Here is a 20,035-nt window from a genome sequence, read left to right as displayed (position 1 = left end):
GAAGAGATGCCATGGTGTTGATGGGCTGCGGCGGTGCCGGGGTAGTAAGTGTGCGTGTGGAGGCAGCCCCCGAAGAGGTAGACAATGTGTCCAGGCGGGAGTTCACACTACGCAGGTGACTCAGGATGGACTCCTATTGGGACCTCTGACGGGAAAGTTCATGACATAAGTCCGAGAGCGAGGGAGCTTGGGTGCCACCGGGTTCCATGGCCCGAGCAAACTGTAATGGGTCTGGGAGGTGGAACCTCTGAGCAACGATACAAAGGGGCTGTCCTTGTAAGGAAGCGGGTGGCTCCCAGGGTAGGTGGGCAGGTAGTCACGGCAAGTGACGGGGACAATCTCTGGGTAGAAGGACAGGAGGTCACGGAAAGTGACGGGGACAGTCTCTGGGTAGAAGGGCAGGAGGTCACGGCAAGTGACGGGGACAGTCTCTAGACAGGCGGGTGGTCACGGCAAGTGACGGCTAAGCCTCCAGATAGGCTAGCAGGCGGGTAGCAGGTGGATGCTCCCAGGTGAGCGGGCAAGAGTCTCTGGACAGGCAGGTGGTCACAGCAAGTGACGGCTAAGCCTCCAGGTAGACTAGCAGGCAGGTAGCAGGTGGAGGCTCCCAGGTGAGCGGGCAAGAGTCTCTTGACAAGCAGGTGGTCACAGCAGGTGATGGCAGAGCCTCCAGGTAGGCTAGCAGGCAGGTAGCAGGAGGACGCTCCCAGGTGAGCGGTTAAGAGTCTCTAGACAGGCAGGTGGTCACAGCTCGTGACGGCAGAGCCTCCAGGGAGGCTAGCAGGCAGGTAGCAGGTGGACGCTCCCAGGTGAGCGGGCAAGAGTCTCTGGACAGGCAGGTGGTCACAGCACGTGACGGCAGAGCCTCCAGGTAGGCTAGCAGGCAGGTAGCAGGTGGACGCTCCCTGGTGAGCGGGCAATCAGATCCATAGACAGACTGGCAGGGCTGGTAGGCAGACTGTCGGACCGCAGGAATGTAAGCAGATAGACAAGTATCAGGCAGGTATCAAGCAGGAATCTGGCAGGTAACTGGCAGGTAACTGGCAGGTATCTGGTAACGGGACCTGAGGGCTGAAGCAGAGTGATAGGCTATGCAACAACATTGCTCAGGCACCTCCATCTAGGAGGAGGTGCCTTATATATGGTGAGGTCCTCCAGCCATTGGCCGGGGACTCCTTAGGACTGTGCACGCGGCCCCTTTAAGAGAGGGGAAGCGCGCGCGCGCCCTAAGCACAGTGGCCGGGAAGCAGCGCGCGCTGCTAGCAGAGCGGGAGGAAGACGCCGGGCACGGAGTGGAGAGGTGAGGGGAACAGCATCCCTGCCTAGCAGGGGGCAGGGACGCCGACGCTACACCGAGCATGCCGAAAATACTTGGCGAGCACGCACACTCATCACTGTTTGTAATCCAATAAGTAAAGAACAGTTTAGTCTTTCTTATATTTAAGTAATGACTTCATATTAATGTGCATTGAGTCTGAACACGCTTTGTTCTTTTTTGAGTGCAAAACAATATCCAATGAGTATTCAAGCATTCACATGCGGTGTCCCCCACAGGATAACAAGTATTGGTGGAGAATGATTTCCCTGTAGAGGAATGAACAGTGATCGGGTTAAAAGATGAAACACAGAACACTGCAGGAGCACAGATGTTTAGACAACGCTGTTCTCTGTGATTCAAAGGCAGCTGTAGACTGGAAATGTATTAGGTTAAAGGTCTGAGAATAATCAATGTTTATGTCCATCGAACTGAACATTGTGAAGAATGTGTCATCCTGGAGAAATGTCAAGATGCTTCTTATATGTAAGAAGCAAATGGGGAGTTACTGAAAGACAAGGACTCTTGGTCTAGTACCATGAAAGTGTTATCATCTATATTTTGTGTGTATTATGTTTCTACATTCTAATTGCTTTTTATTATTTGTCACCTCTTTTACTTGTGTAATAGGATTGGTTTAATTCTTGTATTTTTTTATTTTATTATCCTTCATGTTTCTTTTTACCTCTTTATCAGTCTATCGTTTTGTTTTAAACACGATTCTCAATATGGTAAAGAATTCATTATTGTTGCATTTTAACCATTTGGCAGCACTCAGTTTTTGTCTATGTTTAAAGGGTTTGTGCAGGACTGACATATTGTTGATCTATCCTTGAGATGGGTCATCAATATTGCACCCAGTTTCCCTACCGATACATTTTTATCAGCCCAAGACAGATGTAAACGGTGTAAAGGATAGAAAAGCACAGCTCTGTATACTGTGTAGTGGCCCTTACAAGTCCTGAATCTCAGCTCCTATACACTTCAATAGGAGACCATCTGAAGAACTGCCACTGCATAGCATATAGAGCTGTGATGTTTTGGCTCCTTATACTGTCAATAATTGTTTGTGGGGTGTTGAGGGGCAGGGTTAGGTGTTAAACCTCTACTGATCTGGTAATTATGACCAATTCAAGGATAGAAAGGAGAAGGTACCACCCAGGCACTGTCAAGAGTAATGCAGATCATGAAGAAAAAAAAGATTTATTCATGTAATGCTTTTCGAAGCAGATTCTTCTTCAAGAGCCAGGTCAATTTCGAAACACGTTGCATGAATAAACCTGTTTTTTATTCACGATCTGCGTTACTCTTGGCAGTGCCGGGTTATATCATCCAATTCAATTTCCTATCATACTTCTTTCTCTACTCACTGGGCATGTTTTTGTCGGCCCGAGCAGCAGACACACATTGGATGAACTATCACGTTTATCGAAGTTGTGCCGAACACAACCCATCCAGGTGAGAAGCTAATTGTCAGTTCACCCTCACACAAAACTAGCAATGTCACATAGGGAGCGCCTCTTTTCTTCCTTCCTCTATTGATGGATAGGTCATGAATATGTCAATCAGGGACAACCCCTTCCATTAGTCTATTTGAGTCATGCTAGTAGAATTTCGCCAATCTGACAAAACCCCAGTTATGAGCACCTATTTCTTTTTCTTGTTTATTTTTTCTGTTTTGCTCTATTTTTTCCTTATCTACATCCTGGCCCATTGTTCAGCTCGTGCATTTTAGCCCAGAACTGGGATAATCTTGTAAAATTACATTTTGCTTCCTCGATTGGGTGGAGCCTCCCTACCCGGTTCTCTCCCAAACCTTGATATGAATTATTGTTTATATATGTGAAATGGGAGACAAATCTGCATTAAAATTCTAAATTTACACTGCAATTAATTATTATTTGTGATGATGATAGCTTGGAGATGATTACTAAAACAAGACATTATTTTATGTGACTTATGTGTCCCAGAAACACAGTATCTGCAAATTGAGTTTTTGGTTCTGGCTTATATCCTAAGTCATGTGATAAGGCTGGCTAAAGGGTCACTATTGACTTCTAGGATTGCTACTTCCAATAGGTGGCACTAGAGTTCTAGTTCTCTTCCTCTCTGAAGAGACAATTTGCATATTTCCCAGAGGAGCATTGCGGCTTTAGAAGTCTCCTCACTGTGACATGCTTAACATGTCGCTCTCCGCAAGGTGAAATGTTACCTCTTATGTGACTAAGACTTGTTAGCTGAAGAACACTTCCATCTGGAATGGGTGTTACAAAAGAAAACTGCAGCAATTATGTTACATGCCATATTGTATATTTCATAAAACTCAAATGGTTTGACAGTAAAACTTAGGACCATTTATACAGGTTAATAATCAGGAAAGGGGTGTTTCTATGAATGTTCATTCTCCAATTGAGTGAGAGGATTTTTAAGTTCTCTTAAAAATTATCATTCTTGGCAGCACATTGTCCTGTGTGCTCTGGAGATATGAGCACAGATTGATCGTATTAACCATCATTCTGTGAGAATAGAAGAACAGTTGGCAAAACAGGCTATTAAATGACTGCTGATCGGCTTACAGTACATGTAGCCTATTGGTGGTCATTTAGTGGCTGCGGTCGGCCAGTGTAAATGCAGCTTTAGTTTTCAAGAAACAAATCATCTCGTTATTCTAAGTAGTGTTGAGCCACCCCCGTAGTGTTCGGGTTCGGTTCGATTTGTCGAACACCGGGATGTTCGAGGAACTGTTCGTCGAACTGTTCGTCGAACACCTTAGAACACCGTCGAACACCTTTAAAACCAATGGCAGGCAAACAAAAACACATAGAAAACACCTTCAAAGGTGTCCAAAAGCTGACAAACTGCTCAGAAGACACTCTCTTTAAAAAAGCCAGCCGGCAAATTCAGCAGCGGCATACACCGGTACCCGACAATTTAGACAAGAAGGAATAGAGCATCACACATAGATTAGATAGATAGAAACATGTCAGTCACACATATAAGAAGCACATTGACAGTGTTGGTTACTGCACTTGTCATTTAGTGTAAAGGATTAACTAAAAAAAATATTAGTATTTTCATGCACCGTCTCTTTAAAAAAGCCGGCCGGCAATTCAGCAGCGGTACCCGACAATTTAGAACAGAAAGAATAGAGCTTCACACATAGATTAGATAGATAGAAACATGTCAGTCACATATATAATAAGTACAGTGACAGTGTTGCTTACTGTACTTGTCATTTAGTGTAAAGGATTTATTTAAAAAAATAATAGTGTTTTCATGCACCGTCTCTTTAAAAAAGCCGGCCGGCAATTCAGCATCTGTAACCGACAATTTAGAACAGAAAGATAGAGCATCACACATAGATTGGATAGATAGAAACATGTCAGTCACATATATAAGAAGTACAGTGACAGTGTTGGTTACTGTACTTGTCATTTAGTGTTAAAATAAAGGATTTATTAAAAAAAAAATTAGCGTGGGGTTCCCCGTAATTTTAGTCTCTAGCGGAGGTTAAGCAGACGGCTGGGGCAGATGTTTGAAGCCTGGGAAGGGGGTAATACCCACGGAGCTTCCCAGGCTACTAATATTAGCCCCCAGCTGAATACCTAGCCTTTACTAGCTATTAAAATCGGGGACCCCCACAAAAAAATGATGTGGGGTCCCCCCTATTTTAATAGCTAGCAAAGGCTAGGCAGACAGCTGGGGGCTGATATTAATAGCTCAGGAAGGGTGCCATGAATATTGGCCCCCTCCCAGGCTAGAAACACCAGCCGTCAGCCGCCCCAGAAATGGTGCATCCATAGGATGCGCCAATTCTGGCACTTAGCCTCGCTCTTCCCACTGCCCTGTAGCGGTGGCAGTGGGGTAATAGGGCTGGGGTTGATGTCAGCTTATAATGACAGCTGACATCAAGCCCAGGTTAGTAATGGAGAGGCGTCTATAAGACACCTACATTACTAACCCCATAGTGAAAGTTAAAAAAAACACATACACCCAGAATAAAGTCCTTTAACTGAAACAAACACACAATTCTTTATTGTTCTAAATTAAACTCTACATACCATCACGCCCATTCCAGCTGAAGCCAACGATCTCCTGCAATAAAAATAAAATAATAAACCAACATCATCCTTACCTTTCGATGGTTCCCAGCACAGCTCCAGCTCTGCTACATCGAGATGACAGGCTGGACCGCAGCAGAACACTGCCATCCAGCCTGTCAACCCGCAGACACTGAGAAGAGCAGGCTTGCTTGCGCTCTATATTTGTGTCCAGCCAGGTACAGCAGGCAGGAACGGGCTGCCCCCAACCAACAGCTGCCTATTTGTACCTGGCCGGACACAACAATATAGGGAAGCCCTTTTTTTCTTAATTATTTCATGAAATAATTTAAAGAAAATTGACGTGGGGCTTTGCTCTGTTTTAGTGTCCAGCCAGGTACAACTAGGCAGCTGGGGGCTGGAATCCGCAGCGCAGGGAGGCCCAAGCTTTCTGGGCCACCCCCGCTGCAAATTGCAGTCCGCAGCCACCCCGGAAAATGGCGCGTTCATAGAAGCGCCATCTTCTGGCGCTGTACCCAACTCATCCAGGGCCCTGATGCGGTGGCTCACTGGGTAATAAAGGGGTTAGGGCCAGCTTGGCATTATCAGCTGGCCCTAAGCCCGAAATTCATGGGGTCACGCCAATATTAGACATGACCACCATGAATTTCAAGTAAAGTATTTAAAAAAAATACAACACCCAGAAAAAAGTCCTTTAATTGAAATAAACACACAATTCTTTAATGTTCTAAATTAAACCATACTTACCGTCACGCCCATTCCAGCTGAAGCCAACGATCTCCTGAAATAAAAGAAAAATAATAAAGCAACATCATCCTTACCTTTCCATGGTTCCCATGACAACTTCAGCTCTGCTACATCGAGATGACAGGCTGGACTGCAGCAGAACGCTGCCATCCAGCCTGTCATCCCGCAGACACTGAGAAGCGCAGGCTTGCTTGCGCTCCACAGTGTCTCTCTGTGAGGGCATCCAGATGAGCCGAGTTAATGTCCAATGAACTCGGCTCACCTCATGCACGTCACTGACAGCGTGGGAAAATTCTCCTGCACTCAGCGCTTCAGCGTGGGAGAATTCTCACGCTGAAGCGCTGAGTGCAGGAGAATTTTCCCACGCTGTCAGTGACGTGCATGAGGTGAGCTGAGTTCATTGGACATGAGCTCACCTCATGCACGTCACTGACATCGTGGGAGAATTCTCCTGCACTCAGCGCTTCAGCGTGAGAATTTTCCCACGCTGTCAGTGACGTGCATGAGGTGAGCCGAGTTCATTGGACATGACCTCGGCTCATCTGGATGCCGTCACAGCGAGACACTGATGAGCGCAAGCAAGCCTGCTCTTCTCAGTGTCTGCGGGATGACAGGCTGGATGGCAGCGTTCTGCTGCGGTCCAGCCTGTCATCTCGATGTAGCAGAGCTGAAGCTGTCATGGGAACCATGGAAAGGTAAGGATGATGTTGGTTTATTATTTTTCTTTTATTGCAGGAGATCGTTGGCTTCAGCTGAAATGGGCGTGATGGTAAGTATGGTTTAATTTAGAACAATAAAGAATTGTGTGTTTATTTCAATTAAAGGACTTTATTCTGGATGTAGTGTTTTTTTTAAATAGTTTACTAGAAATTCATGGCGGTCATGTCTAATACTGGCGTGACACCATGAATTTTGGGCTTAGGGCCAGCTGATAATACCAAGCTGGCCCTAACCCCTTTATTACCCAGTGAGCCACCGCACCAGGGCCCTGGATGAGTTGGGTACAGCGCCAGAAGATGGCGCTTCTATGAACACGCCATTTTCTGGGGTGGCTGCGGACTGCAATTTGCACCGGGGGGGGGGGGCAGAAAGCTTGGGCCTCCCTGCGCTGCAGATTCCAGCCCCCAGCTGCCTAGTTGTACCTGGCTGGACACAAAAATAGGGCGAAGCCCCACGTATTTTTTTTTTAATTATTTCATGAAATTCATGAAATAATTAAGAAAAAAAGGCCTTCCCTATATTGATGTGTCTGGCCTGGTACAAATAGGCAGCTGGTGGTTGGGGGCAGCCCGTTCCTGCCTGCTGTACCTGGCTGGACACAAATATAGTGCGAAGCCCCACTTCAATTTTTTTAAATTATTTCAGGAAATTCATGAAATAATTAAGAAAAAAATGCCTTCCCTATATTGTTGTGTCCAGCCAGGAACAAATAGGCAGCTGTTTGTTGGGGGCAGCCCATTCCTGCCTGCTGTACCTGGCTGGACACAAATATAGTGCGAAGCCCCACTTCAATTTTTTTAAATTATTTCAGGACGCTGCCATCCAGCCTGTCATCCCGCAGACACTGAGAAGCGCAGGCTTGCTTGCGCTCCACAGTGTCTCTCTGTGAGGGCATCCAGATGAGCCGAGTTAATGTCCAATGAACTCGGCTCACCTCATGCACGTCACTGACAGCGTGGGAAAATTCTCCTGCACTCAGCGCTTCAGCGTGGGAGAATTCTCACGCTGAAGCGCTGAGTGCAGGAGAATTTTCCCACGCTGTCAGTGACGTGCATGAGGTGAGCTGAGTTCATTGGACATGAGCTCACCTCATGCACGTCACTGACAGCGTGGGAGAATTCTCCTGCACTCAGCGCTTCAGCGTGAGAATTTTCCCACGCTGTCAGTGACGTGCATGAGGTGAGCCGAGTTCATTGGACATGAACTCGGCTCAACTGGATGCCATCACAGAGAGACGATGAGGAGCGCAAGCAAGCCTGCGCTTCTCAGTGTCTGCGGGATGACAGGCTGGATGGCAGCTTTCTGCTGCGGTCCAGCCTGTCATCTCGATGTAGCAGAGCTGAAGCTGTCGTGGGAACCATGGAAAGGTAAGGATTATGTTGCTTTATGATTTTTCTTTTATTGCAGGGGATCGTTGGCTTCAGCTGGAATGGGAGTGATTGTAAGTATGGTTTAATTTAGAACAATAAAGAATTGTGTGTTTATTTCAATTAAAGGACTTTATTCTGGGTGTATGTGGTTTTTTTTTAACTTTGACTATGGGGTTAGTAATGGGGGTGTCTTATAGATGCCTCTCCATTACTAACCTGGGCTTGATGTCAGCTGGCATTATAAGCTGACATCAACCCCAGCCCTATTACCCCACTGCCACCCCTACAGAGCAGTGGGAAGAGCGAGGCTAAGTGCCAGAATTGGCACATCCTATGGATGCGCCATTTCTGGGGCGGCTGACGGCTGGTGTTTCTAGCCTGGGAGGGGGCCAATATTCATGGCTCCCTTCCTGGGCTATTAATATCAGCCCCCAGCTGTCTGCCTAGCCTTTGCTAGCTATTAAAATAGGGGGGACCCCACGTCAATTTTTTGGAGGGTGCCCCATTTTAATAGCTAGTAAAGGCTAGTCATTCAGCTGGGGGCTGATATTAGTAGCCCGGGAAGCTCCATGGGTATTACCCCCTTCCCAGGCTTCAAACATCTGCCCCAGCCATCTGCTTAACCTCCGCTAGAGCCTAAAATTATGGGGAACCCCACGCCAATTTTTTTTTAAATGAATCCTTTATTTTAACACTAAATGACAAGTACAGTAATCAACACTGTCACTGTACTTCATATATATGTGACTGACATGTTTCTATCTATCTAATCTATGTGTGATGCTCTATTCCTTACATTCTAAATTGTCGGGTACCGCTGCTGAATTGCCGTCCGGCTTTTTTAAAGAGACGGTGCATGAAAACATTAATATTTTTTTTAATAAATCCTTTACACTAAATGGCAAGTATAGTAATCAACACTGTCACTGTACTTCTTATATATGTGACTGACATGTTTCTATCTATCTAATCTATGTGTGATTCTCTATTCCTTCTATTTTAAATTGTCGGGTACCGCTGCTGAATTGCCGGCCGGCTTTTTTAAAGAGACGGTGCATGAAAACACTAATATTTTTTTTAATAAATCCTTTACACTAAATGACAAGTACAGTAATCAACACTGTCACTGTACTTCTTATATATGTGACTGACATGTTTCTATCTATCTAATCTATGTGTGAAGCTCTCTTCTTTTGGTTCTAAATTGTCGAGTACCGGTGTACGCCGCTGCTGAATTGCCGGCTTTTCATGTTTCACTGTGAGCACAGTTCCCATCGATTTGGGCAATCACTCTAATGCCACAACCACCATGGCTGTGGCATTACAGTGAGTGGCAGACAATCCCTGCATGATTGGTGCTCTAAATAGCGCTAGACATGCAGGACACGCTTTTGGTGCACGAACAGTTATCGAACATAACCTCCAACAGCCGAATTTTTTGCAAATCGTTCGGGTTCCTCGAACAACTCGAACACCGCCCAAAACAGCTCGAATTTGAGATTGGCGAACAGTTCTAGTCGAACACCGCTCATCTCTAATTCTAAGATATAGATTTAGTAATTGAGTGGATAAACTAGGGCTAATAAAGAGGTTGTCCACTTTATCTTTATATAAAAGGAGTTGTCGGGGCTTTTCAAAAAAGTCTGCAGTCACTTTATGTGACTGCAGACATGAGATTCCTCACATTTTGACAAGTACTTGTTCTAAGGATTCTTCGCTGCCGGCAAGTATGCAATATGCATTTTTTCTGCCACATTCTCACTAGATGTGCACGGCCTCACTGAATATAAGTGAATTGAGTGAGGCTGCACACTTCTAGTTAGAATGTGGCTGGCAGTATCCACATTGCATACTTATGGTCACATGACCACTTGATCTTGCCGCCGGCACCAGAGAATCCTCACAGCGTGCCACTGCAGAATGACTGTAGACTTTCGTATTATGCCCAGACAACCCCTTTAACAAATATGTTGGTGATTTTATGGCACTACCTTACGTCCTCAGAATAGCGCTCTTGATCTCAAAATATCTATGGCAAGATTGAGGAGCGTGTGACCAAAGCAGCCAATCAGCCTCCTCTTACTGAAAAATACTGCTCATTTGAAAGCTTTTTTTAATTAGAGGAAGTTAATGAACAGATCTGGACACAGACCCTTCCATCAGCCGAACAAGTGCCTGAAAAGAACCAGTAATACTTATATACAGTGCCTACAAGTAGTATTCAACCCCCTGCAGATTTAGCTGGTTGACACATGCGGAATTAACTTGGCATTGTGACATTTGTACTGTAGATCAGCCTGGAAGTGGGAAATGCACTGCAGCAAATTTTTTTTTTTTTTTTTTTTTTTTTTTTTTAAAGTTAATTCAGAGTGTCATTTATTATTCAACCCCTCAAACCACAAGAATTCTGTTTGGTCCCCCTAAAGTATTAAGAAGTAGTTCAGGCACCAAGAATAATGAGCTTCACATGTGTGGATTAAAGATCTCTTTTGCCAGCCTTTTCTGACTATTTAAGACCCTCCCCAAACTTGTGAACAGCACTCAGACATGGTCAACATGGGAAAGACAAAGGAGCATTCCAAGGCCATCAGAGACAAGATCGTGGAGGGTCACAAGGCTGGCAAGGGGTACAAAACCCTTTACAAGAAGTTGGGCCTACCTCTCTCCACTGTTGGGAGCATCATCCGTAAGTGGAAGGCTTATGGAACTACTGTTAGCCTTCCACGGCCAGGACAGCCTTTGAAAGTGTCCTCCCGTGCCGAGGCCAGGCTTGTCCGAAGAGTCAAGGCTAACCCAAGGACAACAAGGAAGGAGCTCCGGGAAGATCTCATGGCAGTGGGGACATTGGTTTCAGTCAATACCATAAGTAACGTACTCCACCGCAATGGTCTCCGTTCCAGACGAGCCCATAAGGTACCTTTACTTTCAAAGCGTCATGTCAAGGCTCGTCTACAGTTTGCTCATGATCACTTGGAGGACTCTGAGACAGACTGGTTCAAGGTTCTATGGTCTGATGAGACCAAGATCGAGATCTTTGGTGCCAACCACACACATGACGTTTGGAGACTGGATGGCACTGCATACGACCCCAAGAATACCATCCCTACAGTCAAGCATGGTGGTGGCAGCATCATGCTGTGGGGCTGTTTCTCTGCCAAGGGGCCTGGCCATCTGGTCCGCATCCATGGGAAGATGGATAGCACAGCCTACCTGGAGATTTTGGCCAAGAACCTCCGCTCCTCCATCAAGGATCTTAAGATGGGTCGTAATTTCATCTTCCAACAAGACAACGACCCAAAGCACACAGCCAAGAAAACCAAGGCCTGGTTCAAGAGGGAAAAAGTCAAGGTGTTGGAGTGGAATAGTCAGTCTCCTGACCTTAACCCAATTGAAAACTTGTGGAAGGAGCTCAAGAATAAAGTCCACATGAGACACCCAAAGAACCTAGATAACTTGGAGAAGATCTGCATGGAGGAGTGGGCCAAGATAACGCCACAGACCTGTGCCGGCCTGATCAGGTCTTATAAAAGACGATTATTAGCTGTAATTGCAAACAAGGGTTATTCCACAAAATATTAAACATAGGGTTTGAATAATAATTGACCCACACTTTTATGTTTAAAATTTAATAAAATTCAACTGAGCAACATAACTTTTTGGTTTGTAAGATTTATGCTTCTGTTCATAAAACCTACTCTCGTTTGCAGTTTGAAGGCTCTAACTTATTTGCATCTTATCAAACCAGCTAAATCTGCAGGGGGTTGAATACTACTTGGAGGCACTGTATGTCACAAAATCATATTCCGTACACTTTTGTTAAACTAAAGATAAAGTGGACATTCCCTTCAAGTGAGGGCTGAGCCAATTAAGCCTTGTTGGATGACTCTTCAATTACATCATTACATTTTACATTAATATTAAACATAAAATTAACTTTTATTCTATTGATAATGCATTATATATCATATTTTGTGTGTTACTAAAGCTAACAGGAATGGTATATAAAACTTTTAGTTTCAGTATAAGTCTATAGTTATCACATTACAATAAAACTTTTTTTCATTACTTCTTTTAGCTTTTGGCCATAACGAATGTCCAGATCCCGGAGTTCCATTAAATGCTCGTCGCTTTGGAGACAACTTTCAGCTCGGAAGCTCCGTCTCTGTGGTCTGTGAAGATGGATTTATCAAAACTCAAGGCACCGAGACCATCACTTGTATGCTGATAGATGGGAAAATTATGTGGAGTGGCCCAATCCCTAGATGTGAAGGTCTGTCTGCTCAAACTTTAATATGAATTCATTGTTGAATTTCAAAATGACAAAATGTTAAATGAAAGCGGTAATGATGATGCATATTTGCTGTAAGTTATAAGGTCCAGGGTGACCGAATTCAGACTCTTGACAATGATCAACATCAAAAGTGATCATCAGCCAGAGACAGTAATGCCCAGAGCAATGCATTAAGTCATGTAATGTGCCCATGCTGATGAGATTACAAATGCATTTAGAGATGTTAAAAAATGTAGCTGTCATCGGGTCTTGTAATTCATAGTGATAGACACTGCCTAGAAAATATATACATTCACGGCATGTATAAAAAATAAATAGACTTATAAAAATAAAATAAGCTTATAAAATGTTGTTCCATAATAGACTTCCAAATCACATACTTTGACTGTTGAGTACTCCTTGTATATGCTAGAACAGAGACGTGATAAGTTAGATCATGACCCTTTTGTGATTATGGTCACAGTGCCCCATATTTCTATTAAAGAGGTTGGCTCCTTTAAGACTAATAATTATTGGTTTATGTGCAGTCCATCGAAAAAACTGACTGCACTCTCTAACGTTATTTAATACGCTGTTCAGTGATCATTTTTATTTATGAACCAAATGTTTACCTGAAAAATATCGCAGCGTGCCCTTGTCTTCTCCATTTTTCAGATGAGCCTAATCAAATCAATGGATGCTACAAAAAATTGGATCCCATGCGGATCATCCGTGTAGCATCTGTAGATTTATTTCAGTCCATAAATCTTTCCAATATAAACAGAAAATATCATTGACTCGGCACAAAGGATCAAAATAAACAAAACAGTCCATATACAGTGCATTGTGAAAGTATTTGCCCCCCTTGAACTTTTCTACCTTTTGCCACATTTCTGGCTTCAAACATAAAGATATAAAATTCAAATTTTTGGGGGAAGAATCAACAGCAAGTGGGTCACAATCAATCATGAAGTGGAACAAAATTTATTGGATATTTTAAACTTTTTTAACTAATTAAAAACTGAAAAGTGGGGCGTGCAATATTATTTAGCCCCTTTACTTTCCATACAACAAACTCACTCCAGAAGTTCAGTGAAGATCTCTGAATGATCCAATGTTGTCCTAAATGACTGGTAATGATAAATAGAATCCACCTGTGAGTTATCATTTCTCCGTATAAAGGCACCTGCTCAGTGATAGTCTCAAGGTTCTGTTTCAAGTGCAGAGAGCATCATGAAGACCAAGGAACACACCAGGCAGGTCCGAGATACTGTTGTGGCGAAGTTTAAATCTGGATTTGGATACAAAAAGATTTCTCAAGTTTTAAACATCTCAAGGAGCACTGTGCAAGCGATCATATTAAAATGGAAGGAGTATTAGACCACTGCAAATCTACCATGACCCGGCCATCCCTCTAAACTTTCATCTTGAACAAGGAGAAGACTGATCAGAGATGCAGTCAAAATCTGGATGAACTGCAGAGATCTACAGCTGAGGTGAGATAGTCTGTCCATAGGACAACAATCAGTCGTACACTGCACAAATCTGGCCTTTATGGAAGAGTGGCAAGAAAAAAGCCATTTCTTAAAGATATTTATAAAAAGTCTCGTTTGAAGTTTGCCACAAGCCACCTGGGAGACACAGCAAACATGTGGAGTAAGGTGCTCTGGTCAGATGAAACCAAAATCAAACTTTTTGGCCACAATGCAAAACGATATGTTTGGCGTAAAAGCAACACAGTTCATCACCCTCAAAACACCATCCCCACTGTCAAACATGGTGGTGGCAGCATCATGGTTTGGGCCTGCTTTTCTTCAGCAGGACAGGGAACATGGCTAAAATTGATGGGAAGATGGACAGAGCCAAATACAGGACCATTCTGGAAGAAAACCTATTAGAGTCTGCAAAAGACCTGAGACTGGGAACCAGATTTATCTTCCAACAAGACAATAATCCTAAACATAAAGCAAAATCTACAATGCAATGGTTCAAAAATAAACATATCCAGGTGTTAGAACGGCCAAGTCAAAGTCCAGACCTGAATTCAATAGAGAATCTGTGGAAAGAGCTGAAAACTGCAGTTCACAAATGCCCTCCATCCAACCTCACTGAGCACGAGCTGTTTTGCACGGAAGAATGGGCAAGAATTTCAGCCTCTCGATGTGCAAAACTGATAGAGACATACCCCAAGCGACTTGCGGCTGTAATCGCAGCAAAAGCTGGCGCTACAAAGTATTAACTCAAGGGGGCCGAATAATATTGCACGCCGCACTTTTCAGTTTTTAATTTGTTAAAAAAGTTTAAAACATCCAATAAATTTCATTCCACTTCATGATTGTGTGCCACTTGTTGTTGATTCTTCCCCCAAAAATTAGGATTTTATATCTTTATGTTTGAAGCCAGAAATGCGGCAAAAGGGAGAAAAGTTTAAGGGGGCCAAATACTTTCACAATGCACTGTATGTGAGCAATTGCTTTGCAGACCTAGTCAACCTCTTGCAGAAATAACCAGTACATCAGCGGTGTTTCTGTCTCAACTCCCCAACACTAAATGAGGCAGGAAAAACTTTTATAGTCTGTTAAAAATCCTGGAACTGGAGGTAAGGCAATGGCCAGTCCCACCCAGCTCTTTGGTCATTCCAAAGACCTGGACCCCAAAATCCACGCCCATTAAAAAACACCTCTCAGCACTATACATGCTGGAGCCTAATTCTCCGGGTTCTAAATCACCGAGAATTGACATATCGGTGACACATATCTCCCTCCCGTCCAGGACCTGTCCTACTGCCACCTTACAATACATATGGCATCTATATTACATCTGTCTGACTATTTATATATCAAAAAAATATTAAAATTTACAAGACCAAATACAGTTCCCTATGCTATTAATTGCAATGTATCTGTAAAATAAGGACGGTAAACATATAATCTGTATGGTATCTGATTTTTTTATCCTCACCCATAGACTTGAATTGGCGAGTTCCATGAGAAATACAATCAATAGATTACTCAAACAATAGATAGATACATGTAAAATCAATGTATTTTTATCTTTAAATTATTGATTTTATGGTTTAAGCAGGATGGACAGCAATTTTATGGTGAGATGTTAAGTTTATCATTTCAAAAACAGAGATATTATATATGGAAATGACAAAATATATTAAGTCATTGATGGAGAATACGGGACTTTGCACTTGTGTTTGTATTTCACATATGAAAGTAGGAGCTTATAACTCTGATGATTAAGTGCACTCCCTGTCCGGAAAATCTGTTATGTGCCCTATAAAAGTGGCACAATGACAGAACATTTTTGCACATCATTAAATCATAGCAGTTCGAAATAAACTTGTGATATATATATGGAAGGCTTGCGCTGCAAAACTTGTGTTCACTCCAGCCTTCTACCATGTAGCTATTTAGTGTATATTTAGGAGATAACTGCAGTCCTTGATCAATGAAATGGAAAACTAAAAGCCATTTCTAGTGCCATTAAATTTCTAGCGAAATGTATATTACTGTATTTTTGTTACTTCAGCAAAATAAAAACAAGTAATCAGAAGAATTCTGGAGACAGGTTAAAGGCTGGAAAGAAAAGTTCTACTTTTCTATGAATCGCATTAAAAAAAATTACTTATTGTAAAGACTGTTATATTGAAATGAAATGCGTCAAGTCTTTCATTTTAGTTTTGTTAACTTAGTGTAGTAGTGACAAATCATGTCCTAATTTTAATATATATATATATTTTTAAATACACTCATCAAGATTAAAATTGCAACAGCAAGAAGGAAAAGTCAAGGAGTTATGGAAATTAAAGGAGGGATATGCAAATGATGAAAAAATGAAAAAATGGAAACAACGTTTTCAAAATATCTTAATTTATTCAGTATTGAGTATGAGCCCCACAAGTAGAAATTCCTAACTTACATGCCTTAGCATGCTATCAATGAGGTTGTGCTAGGAAACCTTGGAGAACCAAGCAAAACGGCTCATGAGACACTTTCACATTCCTTCCTGAAAGCCTTTTCATGGCTTTGCCCATGTCATCTCCAGACCAATCTCTGGCTTTCACTGCATCCAAGACTTAAGCGGAATTCATAGCTGAAGAGGACAGACCTCCATTCCAGCTCTGCTCCATCATAGCCTTTAAGAGCAGTGTCATAAGATAAGGGAACACAAGTAGCTGGACATCTGCCTCATGGCCCAATGTCATTCAAACACCTTCTGATGCTTGGTGGTGCAGAAACTATACTTATTATGTGACGTCTAATTTCACTTGAAGTACTGAATGGATGATTACACACTATTCTTTTAATCTGTTGAAACCCTAGTTGGTAACACCATGAAGAGGCCTTCACGATGGCTCTTCACACCAGTGCTACTTACAGGATTATGATGTAGGAATACATACTGTACATTAGCCAATCCCTTCTAGTGTTCATTCCAATGTAAGATTTTACTCAGTGAGCTACGTTTGAGGTAGGCACAGGAAGCAATTTCTTAAAAAATTGTCCAAAGCAGGTTTATTATACCTTCATAAACTGCACTTTAGAAGTAAACAAAACACAGCCTTGTCTGACACAGAGTAACAAAACAGAGAATAAACAGTCCATACAATATGCCGGGTTCTCCCACTCACAGTCCTTTAGTACAAACACGCTGGAGGTCTCCACACCCCCAGCCACAGACAATGAATGAGACACTCGGTCGCCATTTTATTAACAAAAAACATGCCCCGATGGTGGGGATAAGTGAGCAGCCATTCCCTCCCATCTCTTATGACTACTTGTAGAACCCGGCACTGGTACGCCCTATTAACCTTCTCAGCACTATGTGTGCCGGAGCATGCTTTCCCGGGTTTACATCACCGAAACTACCAACCTCGGTGATACATATCTCCCCTCAAGGACCTGTTCAGGCGGCCATCTTGCACCAGGTACACTAATAGCTCGGCATAACATTGATTTAGTTGTGGAAGCAATGATACAGCCATTCCCCAGGAGCCATTTTTCAACACTAAACAAAAGGCCGCATGTTTCTAATGCTTCTGTGAACAGCCTGCATTATCTAAATGTTCTTTTATGGCCTTCGGCACCCTCTGATCTTGTCTCCCATTGAGCACATCTGAGACATCATTGGCCAGCAATTGAAAAGGTAGTTGCTTGCAGCAGATCTTAATGATTTCTGCACCCGAGTGCATTCAGCAACGCAAAACATTTCTTGGACAACAAATAAAGATTTCACTGATAGCAGCCAAGGCTCTAAGTGCATGAATTTCTGTGTATGGTGATAAAACTAAATAATGAATATATTTAGTTGATTAGAAAATGTTGTTTGTACATAATTGCTGTATACTCTTTTATGAAAGTTTAACTCAATCTCCACCCACCATGACTGAAAGATAACTCCTCAAAGACCCCGTTGCTGCTGCTGAGATCTCACACTGCTTAGTAAAGGCTGCGGCTAACAGGCAGGTTAGGTGGGAGAGGATTGAAAACACTTGGACTCATAAGATATTTCACTCTAAAGCTGGAATAATAAAATTCTCATCTCAATATCAAGATTATACAGCCATTTTGACATGGATTTACAAAGTAATAACAACAGGTCTAAGAAAATAATTTAATAATGTAGGCAATTTTTAATGTAAAATCTGGTGACCAATCGAATTTAAAGTAAATTCAAAAGGATATTTTATGTTCTTATCTTCAGGAAAGTAGCACTCCCCTTCCTCCCAATTTCCTTTTTGCTGATTGGCAGTGTACTTCTAAAGATTGACAGTAGGATTCAACGGCATAGCTGAGTCACTATCCCGAACTACACAGTCTCCCAGGCAGCTTTCTCTCTGCAGCATCGGAAAAGCGCAGAATAAATAAGGCTGGCTGGATCCAGTGATCCAGCCAACGCTACAATATTTTTTCAATTTGTATAGCAAACTCCTTGCAAGTAATTACTCATTGTCTAGGAAACTAGCCACCTCTGAGCCAGTAGGTAATTTTTGGTACTTAACTATACATTACAAAAATTAAAAATCCCTACTTTCTTGAAAACTAAATGGATTTTTGATAAGCAATATATTGCAAGGTTGCCTGTTTTTACAAACTCCTTGCAATTTTACCCACTTAATAAAATGAGACAACTCCTTTAGTAGGAACCAATGAAAGTAAAGTACATAAATGCAATTACAGGAAATACCAATACAAATAATATCTGGTCTTCATTTTTCAAGGGAAACTGTGTGAGTCTGATATTGATCAACTGTTATACTAGTAGCCATTTTATTCTGATATTTTTCACCTGCTAAAATAATAAAATAAAAAGTTATTTGAGGAAAAATGCAGACGTCCCTGTCACATGATGTTAGGGTATGCGTGCAAGTTGGTTTTAGTTATATTGAATGAATCTAAATGAGAAATAGCACACAGTCTTGTTGCTGCCAGGTACTTTCCACTGGACTCCAAAATTAATCTTTCATAATGCAGTGCATTAAGGTCGAGGTTGCATTTTAAAGTTAAATATTGTGTTTCTCAGCTGGAAGTTAAAGCCGTAAAAGCAGGAAACTCATTTCATAATTGCTAATGTAATCTATTTCACTCTTCTTGTAGGGTATGAAAAAATCCAGTCATATAATCATATTCCAAAGCAAGACTTAAATAATTCAAATTTAAGAGTTCAGAAGTTTTAACTTTTTATGTAATTGAAAATTGTAGCTTTTTGTAAACTATGAAGGATGACACCAGAGAGATCACGCAGAATCTAACCACTGCCACCACATGGGATGAACCCACACCTCGCTACCCCGCCTGACGTCACTATTACGTTGCAGGGGTCTCCCCACTTGCACCTATTTGACATCTGGCACCCCCTGGGAACACGTAAGGACAGCTTGGCACAGTTTTACACAGACACCCCCTGTCCAAACAGTCCCAGGGAGGCACAAGGAGTGAGAGAAGGTGGCCCATGCAGTCGCTGATGTGGCACCACACATTCACTCACAACCTTGACCGACTGAGAAGTCCTTTTCACTAACACCAGTGAAAGAGAGCCATGCCAACCCGGTAGCACCGCCACCAGTTCCTCGCTAGATATAAGCCCTGTCCCTTAACAGGATTATATTGGGTCAGAAACCAGTCCCGGTGGCATGCGAAGTTAAAACTAAGACGGACGTGTGGATTCGTGAATCGAAATAAAAGAGTAGCCCAATGTTAAATTATACAGTTATATGAAAAAGTTTGGGCACCCCTATTAATCTTAAGCTTAATGTTTTATAAAAATTGGTGTTTTTACAACAGCTATTTCAGTTTGATATATGTAATAACTGTTGGACACAGTAATGTTTCTGCCTTGAAATGAGGTTTATTGTACTAACAGAAAATGTGCAATCTGCATTCAAACAAAATTTGACAGGTGCATAAGTATGGGCACCGTTATCATTTTCTTGTTTTAAATACTCCTACCTACTTTTTACTGACTTACTAAAGCACTTTTTTGGTTTTGTAACCTCATTGAGCTTTGAACTTCATAGCCAGGTGTATGCAATCATGAAAAA

General features: G+C 42.5%; 1 protein-coding gene across 7 annotated transcripts in view; it reads left to right on the top strand.

Moving 5' to 3' along the window:
- CSMD3 (CUB and Sushi multiple domains 3) overlaps positions 1 to 20,035 on the top strand; it is a 2,085,767-nt gene that overhangs the window by 1,146,205 nt on the left and 919,527 nt on the right. For all 7 annotated transcript variants that reach the window (XM_073679791.1, XM_073679790.1, XM_073679789.1 and 4 more), the window contains one exon: positions 12,289 to 12,483. In XM_073679791.1, the coding sequence (XP_073535892.1) occupies positions 12,289 to 12,483 (195 nt within the window). The remainder of the gene's footprint in view (positions 1 to 12,288; positions 12,484 to 20,035) is intronic.

Source organism: Phyllobates terribilis, unplaced genomic scaffold (assembly GCF_046119375.1).
Source record: "Phyllobates terribilis strain yellow unplaced genomic scaffold, ASM4611937v1 Scaffold_4__5_contigs__length_816908805, whole genome shotgun sequence".
Classification (NCBI taxonomy): Eukaryota; Metazoa; Chordata; class Amphibia; order Anura; family Dendrobatidae; genus Phyllobates; species Phyllobates terribilis.
Note: the sequence above shows the minus strand (reverse complement) of the source record. Positions and strands in the feature narration are given on the sequence as shown.